General features: G+C 37.0%; 1 protein-coding gene across 1 annotated transcript in view; it reads right to left on the reverse strand.

Moving 5' to 3' along the window:
- TMPPE (transmembrane protein with metallophosphoesterase domain) overlaps positions 1 to 12,193 on the reverse strand; it is a 559,872-nt gene extending 547,679 nt beyond the window's left edge. Inside the window, exon 1 of the mRNA XM_044081396.1 lies at positions 11,372 to 12,193. Coding sequence (XP_043937331.1) covers positions 11,372 to 12,077 — 706 coding nt within the window. The 5' untranslated portion in view covers positions 12,078 to 12,193. The remainder of the gene's footprint in view (positions 1 to 11,371) is intronic.
- Between the last annotated feature and the right edge of the window lie 1,691 nt (positions 12,194 to 13,884).

Consider the following 13,884-nt stretch of genomic DNA (forward strand, 5'->3'; position numbering starts at 1 on the left):
CAAAATCTGGTGATCTTTAGCTTCATTAGCTGCTATACTGTCTATTTTAGCTGAGCCAAGACTACTTGTAGCATGCAGGTTAGGGCCTTGCAGGACAGAGCAATTGTGAGTTATGCCAAGAAAGAGAACTGCGTGCTCCTTCCAAGGTAAAACAGGAGACATGCACCTTGCAAACAGGTGATTCACTTTACTGTACTCTGAGGTAAGTGCATTGGGTTTACATTTTAGTTTTAGGGTTAGGATTAGGGAGAAAGTTTTGTGATAAGGTTGATGAGAGTTATAGGGTTAGGATTATGGAAGGAGTGCTCAAACAATTCAATTAAATGGCATCAGTTACTGATCTCAATTCAGGTTTGTATTGACAAAACTAAGACATACAAACAAGTTACGTATGTATGTTGCAAGTAATCATTGCCTCTTAAATTAACTACATTTTAAAACTAGTGTTCTGACAGGGCAAAGGTAGGTCTGTATTACTTGTTTAACCTGATATTACCAAATGTGGTTTTGTAGCTTACAGTTATGGTCTCTAGCAGACAGTACTATATTTCACATTCTGCAGCCCCATTCTGCAGCCCAGAAAGACAGAAGGTCAAAATATTCCCCATGTCACCATTTGGCATGACCAATATTGGGGTCTACATTTCAAAATTGTGAGCTCCAAGAGAAATAAGACAAAGAAAATCATATAAGGCACTACTTGCCATATAAAATGCCAGATGATATATCATAAACATGTGAAATGTAAGATAAGAAATACTCAGCCAGAAATGTGAGATGGAGATATATGTACAAGTAAAATGCAAAATATGAGAAGAGCAAATGTAGAGTACAGAATTTGGAAATTAGTGCATGCAAGATGCAGGAAACCACAAACGAAAAACTGAGCCCTTGTTTCTCATGTCAGCAGGTCAGTCTCAACATAAAACAAAGTTTTATATGCAGGGTGGCATTAGATAAAAGGTCACACCTGCCAGACAAATATTACCAGATCTTATAAACTGACCACGAAACAGCTTCCATAAAAAGTTACAAACACAGCTCATAAGGATAATAAAGCTACAGTGACCACCACAGACAAAAGGCAATTGGGAAGGGTAGGGGTGATGTACATGGCATCACATCAGCTAGTCTACAATAACACTCACATTATTTTGGCCCAGCTCTGTAGCATAAAGAGGGATGAAGACTTGAATGTGCCCCAAATTAGTGGCTCAGAAAGCTGGAAGGGCTAGACAGGGAGGATGGGAGTCAGTGGCTGATACTAGTTCACGATTGTATGAGAAGGGAGGTAGCTAGATCCATTGTACTGCTGACCCTGGTTGGCAAGCTGGGATATTGCAGCAAGATACAATTCATGGATTCATACTGGCTGTCTGCTGCATGTAGGGTTGGGAGGGCTCACATGCAGAGGCATGCTCTCTTCCAGACTGCAGTATAACCCAGTTGTTGGCCATCACAGTGATGGACTTAGATAGGGACTGGGAAGAGAACTCACACAACTCACACATTGGACCACTTCTTACACTCTGACCCTCACCCCGGAGAACAAATGGGACAATTGGGCTCAATATCAGACCAACAACATATATGCTATAGGCTCTCAGTCATTCAAGCAGAGATTCTGGCACGGAACAAATGAGCCGATTGGGAGAAAGTAGAGGAACCACTAGCATGGGGGCAGGGGAAGTCATCTGGGCAAAAGAAATAAAATAAAATGAAAGAACTACATTATTCTTCCTGCATGGTCTTGAAGAAAAAAATGCACAGGGTGCTGCAAGATTTAAAGAAAGGAAAGAGTTGCAAACATTGCAATAATGCATCAGCTTTATTTTGCAATGTAAAAAAAGACAGATTAGGTATTCCAATTAAAAATTGAAAAAGTATTTGCCCCCTTCTTGATTTCTTATTTTTTTTGCATGTTTGTCACACTTAAATGCTTCAGGATCATCAAACAAATGTAAGTATTAGACAAATATAACCCAAGTAAACACAAAATGCAGTTTTTAAGTGATGATTTTATTTATTAAAGAAAAAAATATATATATCCAAGCCTACATGGCCCTATGTGAAAAAGTAACTGCCCCCTAAACCTAATAACTGGTTGTGCCACCCTTAGCAACAAGTGCAATCAAGCATTTGCGATAACTGGCAATGAGTCTTTCACATTGCTGTTGAGGAACTGTGGCCCACTCTTCTTTGCAGAATTATTTTAATAAAGCCATATTGGAGGGTTTCCGAGCATGAACCGCCTTTTTAAGGTCATGCCACAGCACCTCAATTGGCTTCAAGTCCGGACTTTAACTAGGCCGTTCCAAAACCTTCATTTTGTTTTTTTTTTAAAGCCATTCAGAGGTGGACTTGCTGGTGTGTTTTGGATCATTGTCCTTCTGCAGAACCCAAGTGCGCTTCACCTTGAGGTCACGAAGTAATGGCCGGACATTCTCCTTCAGGATTTTTTGGTAGTGAGCAGAATTCATGGTTCCATCAATCACACCAAGTCATCCAGGTCCAGAAGCAGCAAAGCAGCCCCAGACCATCACACTACCACCATGTCTGACCCTTGGCATGATGTTCTTTTTCTGAAATGCTGTGTTACTTTTACTCAAGATGTAACAGGATATACACCTCCCAAAAGGTTAGTTTGTTTCATCAGTCCACAGAATATTTTCCCAAAAGTCTTGGGGATCATCAAGATGTTTTTCGGCAAAAGTGAGACGAGCCTTTATGTTCTTTTTGGTCAGCAGTGGTTTTCACCTTGGAACTCTGCCATGCATGCCATTTTTGCCAAGCCTCTTTCTTATGGTTGAGTCATGAACACTGACCTTAACTGAGGCAAGTGAGGCCTGCAGTTCTTTAAATGCTGTTTTGGGTTCTTTTGTGACCTCTTGGATTTGTCGTCGATGCACTCTTGGGGTAATTTTTGTAGGCCGGCCACTCCTGAGAAGGTTCACCACTGTTCCATGTTTTTGTGGATTATGGCTCTCATCATGGTTCGCTGGAGTCCCAAAGCTTTAGAAATGGCTTTGTAACCTTTTCCAGGCTGATAAATGTCAATTACTTTGTTTCTCATCTGTTCCGAAATTTCTTTAGATCGTGGCATGATGTCTTCCTTTTTGGGATTTTTTGGCCAATTTCACTTTGTCTGACAGGTGAGCTCTTGATTCAACAGGTCTGGCAGTAACCAGGCCTGGGTGTGGCTAGTGAAACTGAACTCAGCTTTCCCAAAAATGTGATTAACCACAGTTACTTCATGATTTAACAAGGGGGGCAATTACTTTTTCACATAGGGCCATGTAGGTTTGGATAGTTTTCTTTCCTTAATAAATAAAATCATCACTTAAAAATTGCATTTTGTGTTTACTTGAGTTTTATTTGTCTAATATTTAAATCTGTTTGATGATCTGAAACATTTAAGTGTGACAAACATGCATTAAAATAAGAAATCAGGAAGGGAGAAATACTTTTTCATTGCACTATAAATGTATACCCGTTTCAACCCTTCCACTTTACAGCTGATTTTTTTTTAAAAACTTAACTTATTACTGAAAGAGATAAAGTATCACTTTACAAGCCCAGATCCTAAAAGAGTAAATACAAACCATTACTCAAAAGCTGCACAAGTGCTGCCGGACATAATACAAAAACTGTCAATGACAGAAAATGTGATCTCTACGTGCATTAAATGTTAAATATTTATAGTTAATAAATGTCAAATAAATAAATGGTACTTATGTATTATCGCAACCATATTTGGAATGGTATGAAATGCGAACGCATGGCACTGCTGACTGACTGCAATGCTCGGTGATTTAAATGAGTGAGTGCAATGCTCAGTGATTTTTGGGTTAGCCCAGCGGGATTGAAAGACGATCGGTAACACTCGTCATTTACTGCATGTTAGGATACTATCCTTGTCATCAGAAACTGACAGGGTATACTTTTTCTCAGCTGAAGCATCCGATGCACTATTACATTGTTATAACTGTTGCTGCGTTGAAAGGGTGAGCTGTTTGCTCACTTTATATGATTATCTGAAGTGGGTTGTGAAATCCGTATGTGGCGATGACTTCCGTGTGTAAAATATATGGTAGCTGACATGCTTATGCTGTGATGGTGAAGGTTGCAGTCAGACTTCCTTTCCTTCAGACAATAAATGGGAACACAAATCCTGTAATACACATACTGGAAGTTTGTAAAAAAATAAATATTTTAAATCTGCCCCTAATTTGGCTGTTTGTCTCTGCATTGTTTCCCTGTTTGCAGCAACATTTGGCCATTCATGGCTCGGGCTACTTTTATATGTCTGCCGTATGTTGGCGATGGAGATGTTACTCCTCCCGTGTCAGCATATTTCTCATTACCAGAGAAATGCCAAACACACATATCGGCAAGACAGGTTTATAAAACTTTACAAAGAAAATAACAGTGTAATAAATCACTTCTGACAAAATAATGTTAAAAATTTTGGTGGTACCCGAAGGACATGTCAATATTTCAACAGCGAGTTGGTTGCAATGAGGTTGCGATAATACGCAAGTACCAAATAAATAAATGTGCAAAGCAGAAGGCCTACTGTCTAACACCATACTTTTACAAGGAATGAGCTAGAACACAGAACTGGGAAGTTCTTGGCATTACCACAGCCAAATGTTTGTTTTATACATTTTATCTTTCACAATTAGTTGCAGTGTAACTGTTCCTATAATCAGAACAAAAAAATGTGGCTGAATAATGGGAACTTCTGTACGACCAAACAAAGAAGACCAGCAATAGCATTTGGGGACTGGTTCTGACGGAGCTTACACTCAGGTGGAAGTAAGAAATAATGTTAGCATATGCTTTACAGTTTATGGAAGTAAAAGACCTCTAAGTGGTGTGGTACATTCAGTGTGTCAGCAACCAAAATTGTTGGTATAATAAATCAATTATGTTGCATTTTCAACTCTTTTAATAAGTGCATGATTTACTGAGTTAACTTGTTTTAGACTATTATAAACTATACTTTTACTAATGCAGCTGATTTGCATTTAAATTAATGTTCATTATCATATTTTAAATGTTTTGACACAGTCTTTGTGCGCTTTCTGAAATATTTACTTCCTAAGTCTCCTTCCCCAAAAAATAGCAATGTATACTCAGCTGCATTTCCCAGTTACTAAGACGTAAGCAATTAAAAACAGTACAGTTGGAGAACTGTGACGTGACGTCATGAAAATATAAAGTCCAAAGAAGAGCTATATTATTCCAAAAAAGTGCATTTTGGCCCAAGCCATATCTTTAAAAAAAATCTTTATTCCAGCTCACCTACCCAGTTAATTCGAACAGGAAATACTGACTCTTATACTAAATATAAAAGTGCATTTGAATGTTATGCCTTATAAAAGAAATACAAAAAATTAAACCATATTTCTGCATATACACACACACACACGCTTTAAACTAGAGAACATATTTTTCATAAGCTTGGAATTTTTTCCCCTAGAACAGGAGTTTGAAATACATGCCAGTAATTACAGGCAAAAGTACATGAAGTGCTATTTGGCAAAAGATAAAAGACAAATATAGTTTTCAACACATTATACATAGTGAAAGCCATGCAGCCATTTCTAAAATGGTAATGTAATACTTTCCTTTCCAAAACAAGCATGCAGGTAATATCTATTAACAGTAATACTATACAGAACGAAAACAGCCTGAAAGTAGTCATGACTCAGCTGTTTCAGCCAATAGAGTGAAGGTAAATCTGTACCTTAACCTCAACTCTGACAGATGCATATAATTTCTATTGTTTCTTACTGTGTCAAAATCCAGTGTAAAAATGGCAAGATAGGGATAGGTGTCACAAGTCTTTTTATTCAGTTATGAACACTGAGCAGTTAAGTATCATCATCAACAAGCACTAATTAACCTAACTGCATTGCTAAAATACTGAGTAAGCTACAAGCCTGTAATCTTTTATAAAATTCACTCCAAGTACAGAAAATAGTTAGAAAAAAAATTATTCTCTTAACAACAGACCCAGAAAACTTGGGTCCATTATTCAAGTATCAGGACAAGGGAATGGCAATTACTATATGAAACAACTGGCCACAAAACAGCAAACAAGTTTATTCACCTCTAGCGCCTCGGCTTTCGCCTTCTATGATTAATTAGTTCATCCACACAAAACAATATATATATAAACTTAATAGACAATTGTATAAGATAAATAAAAATCATTCAATTAAGCAATTAACTAATTAAATACTTCCAATTACATTCACTCAAGCCCACATGGACTCAAAGTACTGTATTTTAAAATGTACAAGGCTTCCTTATATATATCTGTATATATATATATATATATATATATATATATATATATATATATATAAATAACTTACCCTTAATAGTTATATTTTATCCATGTTTCACAAATATTTGCTCTAAAATACTACCTTGTAACAAAATAAAATTGCCCCCATGATCATTTTTAAAATGCATTGCTACTGGACTTTCTACATGTTCTTTTTCAATGTCCTTAATGTGTTCTTGAAATCTAAGTTTGAATTCCCATGGAATCTTCCCAACATAAAATAAATCACAAGGGCATCTCAAAACAAACAACCCCCTCTGTCTTACAAGTAAATCTATTAACTGCCATAAATTTAACATTGTTAATTTTTGAAAAACACTTAACAACTTGATTACACACTGAGCACTTTCCACATTAGAAAGTGCCCATATCCAAAGACAAATTCCTAGAAATACGAGGAATAGGAAGAACAAAATTACTTATGTATCAGCATGTCTGCCAGACTCCTTCCTCTTTTATATGATATACATGGTACCAAATATAATCCGTTAGACAAAACAGTAATTTTGGTACTTTTCTGTTATCGGGGCAACACTTCTAATGACATACACAAAGCCTATTCATATGAACGCTGACTGGTTGGACTTAGGCTGCTATTTTGGTGCTGTGACAAAATTAAAACAAGGATATCAGTAGTGATTTCACTAGGTACTAAAAGGGTTTTAGAAAAGCCAGTTCGTTATCGGGGCAACACTTCTAATGACTGCTTTCCGTTATCGGGCCAACATCAGAAAAGAACCGACTTTTCTAAAACCCTTTTAGTACCTTGTGAAATTGATACTTATACCCTTGTTTTAATTCTGTCACAGCAGCAAAAGAGCAGCCTAAATCCAACCAGTCAGCGTTCATGTTAATAGCCTTTGTGTATGTCACTTTGGAAAAAATAGAAGTAGACCATTACAAAAAGATATCAAGATAATAATGCAAGTCATACCAAGTTGTGGGTTTTACTGTACAGTGCTCGATGTATGATCACTTTAATCAATGAAAAACAGAAAAAGAAAAATGCTGTAGACGATTGGTCAAGCGAGGTAAGTTAGATCAAAACCATCTGTGGAATGAGTACAACTGCGACAGCACCAGACAGGTAATTACTGCTACTAGTGACAATCTCGAGTATGTTACTATTTAGGCACAGCATCATTTAATTCCCTGCTAACAATGAACTGGAACTGAAGAAAAAGTGAGTTAGCAGCATATACAGAACAGATCAGTAAATTTAGACGCGTACCACACAAAGCTTCTGACTACTCTGTCATTACAATAACAAAGACTTAAAGTACGCACGTCAGGGTACTTTTCCATCATGGGTCACATTTAATAATTATCAGTGACAGGAAATTAAGTGTGTGTGTGTAGCCCACTTCAGCAGCAGCTGCGAGATCATTGCGAGCACCTGGTAAGATTCCAAGCGCTCATTTTGAAGTGTTGCCCCAATAACGGAAAAGTACCATAATTTTTAATAACATCAGCCAATAATATTTAAAACATGCAATTTGTTCACTTAAAATGTTATAAGTAGTTACAAAATAAACCTTTTTCTTTTGACTTTCCATATTATTTATTTTTTCAACCTTATTTATATATTTTTTGCATTTGTTTACCGGGAAAGTCCCCTGGGCCTGAGAAGAGCCCCTTTTAGTGGATGCCCTGGGAGAAAAGCTCCACATATAATTACATACAAATAAAATGCTAACACAATAAGTATAGTGCGTATAAGACAGTAGTAGCACATAAAATAAAGAATAACTACACAGAATAATGTGATAACATTTCTTTGGGAATATGTCTGTACATTTTATTTATAACTTTACCTTTTTTGGATAAGATGTATTACATATTACTACTATCTCCTCACTTATATGTCATATTAGGTTCCTGATTTGTACCTCTCATATTAAGTTTTTGCATAACTTTTTCAGAAGTTTCCAAAGCCACTCTTTTGTCATAACGTCAATTTATAAACATTGTAATACCCTCATTTATTTCCTTCTCAAAAATTAAGTCATCATTACAAGTTTACTAATACATAAAAATTATCCATAAGGAAAATTAAGTCATCATTACAAGTTTACTAATACATAAAAATTATCCATAAGGAAAAAAAGAAGTAAGATGGTGCAGATGGCAACTTGTACCTTGCAAATATTGCCCCCTTCACAAAATTTCTATGAATAGTAGTTTGCATTTCCCATTACTAAGATCTAATAATTTCAAATCTAAAAATAACACATCTACCCCCATTTGCAAACCGTCAAATTCAAAATTAAATCTATTATTTTGTAAATCATCTACAAAATGTTGAACTAAATCCTGTCCCCAATTACAAAAATGTTAAATCATCTATATAATGAAAATAGTGAATTAGATGTCTCTTAACAAAATCATGTCGATACAGATATTCAGTTTCAAAAAGTGCCATAACCAAACACGGTTTTGATATTCAGTACCATTTGTATCATATAAAAGAGGAAGGAATCTGGCAGATATGCTGATACATAGGAATTTTGTTCTTCCTATTCCTCGTATTTCTAGGAATTTGTCTTTTGATATAGGCACTTTCCAGTGTGGAAAGTGCTCAGTGTGAAATCAAGTTGTTGGATGTTTTTTTTTTTTTTTTTCAAAAATTAACAATGTTAAACTTATACCAGTTAATTCTAAGACAGAAGGGATTGTTTGTGTTTTGAGATGCCCTTGTGATTTGTTTTATGTGGAGGAGACTCAACCAGCATTCAAACTTAGATTTCAAGAACACACTACAGACATTACAAAAAAGTGTTGAAAGTCCAATAGCAATGCATTTTAAAAATAACCATGGAGGAATTTTACTTTGTTACAAGTTAGTATTTTAGAACAAATAGTTGTAAAACATGGAGAAAATATAACTATTAAAGATAAGTCATTATACAAGGAAGACTTGTACATTTTAAAATACAATACTTTGAGTCCATGTGGGCTGAACAGTGAATGTAATTGGAAGCATTTAAATCACTTAACTGCTTAAATGGATGATTTTATTTATCTTTTTATACAATTGTCTATTTTATGATTCTGTATGTACACTGTTTTGTGTGGATGAACTAATTCCTCCTATAAGGCAAAAGCCGAGGCACTAGAGGTGAATACATTTGTGTGCTGTTTTGTGGCCAGTTGTTTCATTCAGTTTATTCTACTTGTGATCTTGCAATGGCAATTACTATGCTTGTTTATATTCATGTTATACTTGACTGACTGCACTCAAAAAACACCAGTTAGGTAGGCAGATTGCTTATTTTTTTAAGTTATTTTCAGTGCCAGGGAAAAAATGCTGAAAGGGACACCCCACTTGACCATACCTCCTTGATGTTGACTCAAATTTTAGCTCTGCCCCTCCCTCTTAATCCTTCCTAAAACTGATGACTTTTGAAGAAAAGGTGATGGATTACACTTTATACCTCCTAATTACTGTTATTACTGATTTTTTTTTTTACTTCAGAAAATGTATATTCACATTCTCTTATTCAGCCAATATCTTAAATTAATAGCACTAATATTTTCAGTGTCCCCAAATTATTTCAGTATTTGTCCCCGATTGACAGAGAGCTATGTACTTGACACCAACTGTTTTATTTCAGGATTTGTCCCCGACAGGTTAAGAGCTATCTATACACTTCACACCAACTGTTTCCAAACTTCCCTTGACTGGTACTGTTCTTTTGTCCTATTGTCTCTGAAAGTGAGCAAGATGCCTTACTGCATCCCAACTCATCAAAAGGAACTTGTCAGTCTATAGCTAATCAATTTAGACACCTGATAATAAGCAAGAAAACTGTCCAAAAGACAAATTTTAGTCATGGCCTCGGCCAGTGGAACAAAATGTACAATAAATAAATTCACTGTTACAAACAATGCCTACAAATTAGAAAAATTGAGTTATTATGCCACATTGAGACCAACAACTGGTGTCAGAACCATGGCCTTAAGCTCAATGCCAAAAAATGTGTCATCATCCCCTTTGGGAAAACCCCCAGTTCCCATGAATTACCACATTGATGGTAGTCCACTGAACCCAGAAGGTGTTATAAGAGATCTGGAAACACAGGTTGACAGCAGCCTCTCTTTTAACCGCCACATTGCCACTGTAGTCAGAAAGTCCTTCTATGTGGCCCATCTCATTACTAAGGGTTTTGCATCCAGGAAAAAAAGAGGTCATTGTCTCCCTCTACTCTTCCCTCATTAGGCCAATCATCGAGTACAATGCCCTATTTGGCATGTAACTCACTAGACACCTGCAACAACTGGAGAGGCCGCAAAAGTACCTCACAAAGAGGATCCTAGGCCTTAAACACTTGTCCTATATGGACAGACTAAAAAAAACTCAACTATTCTCTGTCTCATATCGTCTACTTAGAGGCGATCTCTGCTTGACATACAAAGCCATGTCTGATCCAGCTCTGTTAGAAATGCTACATCTAAAGAAATCCCAATCCCTCCACACCACACGCTCCAGTGACCTAAACCTCATTACCACAATCAACAGAATGTGATGGAGGGACAGGTTCATAAGCCAGAGACTGCCCTTGTTATGGAATAGATTTCCCATATGTCAAACAGAGCACCTCACTGGCCCTCTTCAAGAGAAACCTTGGATGAGTGGATGGGAAATAGAAAATTCACCCCAGGGATCACTCCAGTGGCTCTACTCGACAGAGGCACTGGGAACTAAGGTCGAGTTGCACGATGTCAGGGTAATCCTATGGGCTAGGTTTGTAAAGGCTCCAGAGCCATTCACATAGTACACACCTATGAACCTATTATTTTCCCCATGTTCTAATACATTAATTACCATTTATGAAGCTTGAACACCACCACTATAAATTAACTACAAAATCAAAAATAATACGTATACTATTTGCTATCTATAAGTAATGCATGTGCATCTACAATTATTTCAATGTCACAACGTTCAATGTTTATTCTAAATAACCTAACTCTGAACGGGTTTATGATGTAGGGTGTGTAATCATTCACTACCTGGTTTTAAATTATTGACCATCTTCACAATCACTTCCAGTTTGGTCTTTCCAACTGTAGGGCCAAGATGTATGTCAGATATCAAAACCATCTTCATGTTATCAAAGGACTTTGGCAATCTATGAACTGGAATTTCAACGCGTGTAATAGCAGGAGGCCTGGAGCCGTTCAACAAACCAATAACCGTAAGCACTACTGTCACTGCAACTGCCAACGTTACCTTGGAAACGTTTCTGCCATTAAGCATCGCTGTCTTGGTTACACGTCCGCGCAGCAGAAGTCTGTGGCACTGCTCAAGGCACCCCAGCACAAACAACCAAAACAAAAGAATGACATATGCCCCAAGGCAGGTGTAGGCCACCTGAGCGAACAAGTAGGGTTCCTCTCCAACCAGTAAGATTAAAGTAAAGAAACTGCAATGTGCCAATGTGAGAAAAAGTAGTACACAGAGCTTCCATACTGACAAACAGCAGGACTGTGCCGCTTGGGAAGACTTAAACACCACAGTTCTTTTCCAGATGTACAAAGAGCCTATCAGCATTAGTACATTGACCAGTACGAGAAACTGTACACGGAACAGTCTCATGCGTGTCACACTCTCGATGTTATCTATGAGGTACGTTCTAGATACTACCATAGAGAAGAGAACTGCAGCTGCGGCCAGCGCCACCTTCAGCTCCAGGGAAAGCTTTTTAAAGGCGGACATGGTTTTCGTACTCCCCGAGACTAATAATTCCCACCAGACTGAAACGGCCGTTATCTCACTTTACCAGCTCCAGCTGTCAAAACAAGGCCCATGCCCGAAAAGCACCTTCAGGTAGACAACGGTTCATTTCCGCGTAGGGAGGTAGCCCCGCCCATTGTCCGATCATGTCCCACCGTCCCTCCCGCAAATAAGTGAGAAACGCTCGTGCTTGGGCGAGTAAGAAAAGAAATACGTGTGCATTTGTATTGTCGATAAAAGAATCAGTAAAAGTGATTGTGGGTCATACAGCTCAACCGTCCAGATATTTGCCTCATATTTTTGATCTGTTCTTCATACAATTAGTGGTTTTCTGGCAAATCACTAAGGACTGACCATTCACTAAATAATAGCATACATTTGAGTTTCACACTTAATATCCTTCAGAAGATGCATGCTAACATAAATCATGTTATTGTAACAACTTTGTAAGTTTATGAGTAATATTTAAAATCCGTCCCCCGTCATTTAATACTTTGTCAAGATTTCTTGTTTTAAGAGGTTAAGAGGTATGACCAAGGTGCATATCTACTTAAAAATATCTTTATACATTACCTGTACAGAAATAAGTTTCCGTAGATGGCACTTCCAGAAAACGTATTAAGTAGTTTCTTCGTGTTGGCAAAAAAAAAATAGCCATGATGTTTTGTTTACACAAGCTTCTGTAATACAACGACGAGCTGAACTTTCTTCTTAAACAGTTAAAACAACCCCATCCCAAGTATATTTTCCGTTACACTGTTATTGTAGCACATATTATCGGGACCACGATACATGTAAATTCAACATCCCTGTAGGGTCATTCAGTAGCGAAAAATGATGATTGACAGGTCAATAATATGCATAAAAATGAAAGACTTTCTAAAAACTCAAGGAAATCCTTGAGGTATAGCCTATAGATAATTACCACATTTAACATGACCTGCTTATTGCATACTTGTACTGCGTGCGACCGCTAATAGAGAACACTGAACTAAATTAGTGTCTTTGCGTGACAGTTGAAGTGTCACGATAAAAGCGTAGTTGTACTCAAGTGCGTTGCTGTCATAACAGCGTAAGGTACAGTGGAAGACAATATTTTAGTTAAGGGTTCTCATTATCGCCCAGTTCTTGATGATGGGCATTATCAGATATTTCGCACGGAGGACTCCACAAGTACTCACTAACTGTAATTGTAAGAGAAAACAACAAAACTGACAGTCAAATAATACAATTAGACACCGATGCAAGAAATCTGGACAACGGCTGACAAAATGGGAGAACAAAGGACCAAATACAGTGACAGATTTAAAATTTTGCTCTTATAAACTTATAAAGCTGCTAGAGTTGCATGGTTTGTGTTAACATACATTTTCTAAAGAATTTGAAATGTGAAACTCAGATGTATTTCGTTGTTAGTGACTTCAGTCCTCAGACCATCACAGTGATTTGCCAGAAAAACACATTTTTTTAAATTTTCTGAAGAATTTGAAGTCTGAAACTAAAGTGCATGTCATTATTTAGTGATTTAAATGTTCAGATCATCGCAGTGATTTGCTAGAAAACCACAAATGTTATAAGAAGCAGCCTAACAGGCCAAAAATATGAGACAAAAATATTGGCATTATGCGAAAATCTGTACAGTTGAGAGGTATGCGTGCAGTTTGATAATATACGTTATCTTTTAATACTTCCTATTACTTGGAAAATTAATGTTAATACAACACCTACTATTTTATACTTAAGTGAATTATGGTAACATTTAAAACTGTCCCGCTGATTTTGGTCCGTT

The sequence above is a fragment of the Protopterus annectens genome, chromosome 8.part0 (assembly GCF_019279795.1).
Source record: "Protopterus annectens isolate FY-2018-M chromosome 8.part0, PAN1.0, whole genome shotgun sequence".
Classification (NCBI taxonomy): domain Eukaryota; kingdom Metazoa; phylum Chordata; order Ceratodontiformes; family Protopteridae; genus Protopterus; species Protopterus annectens.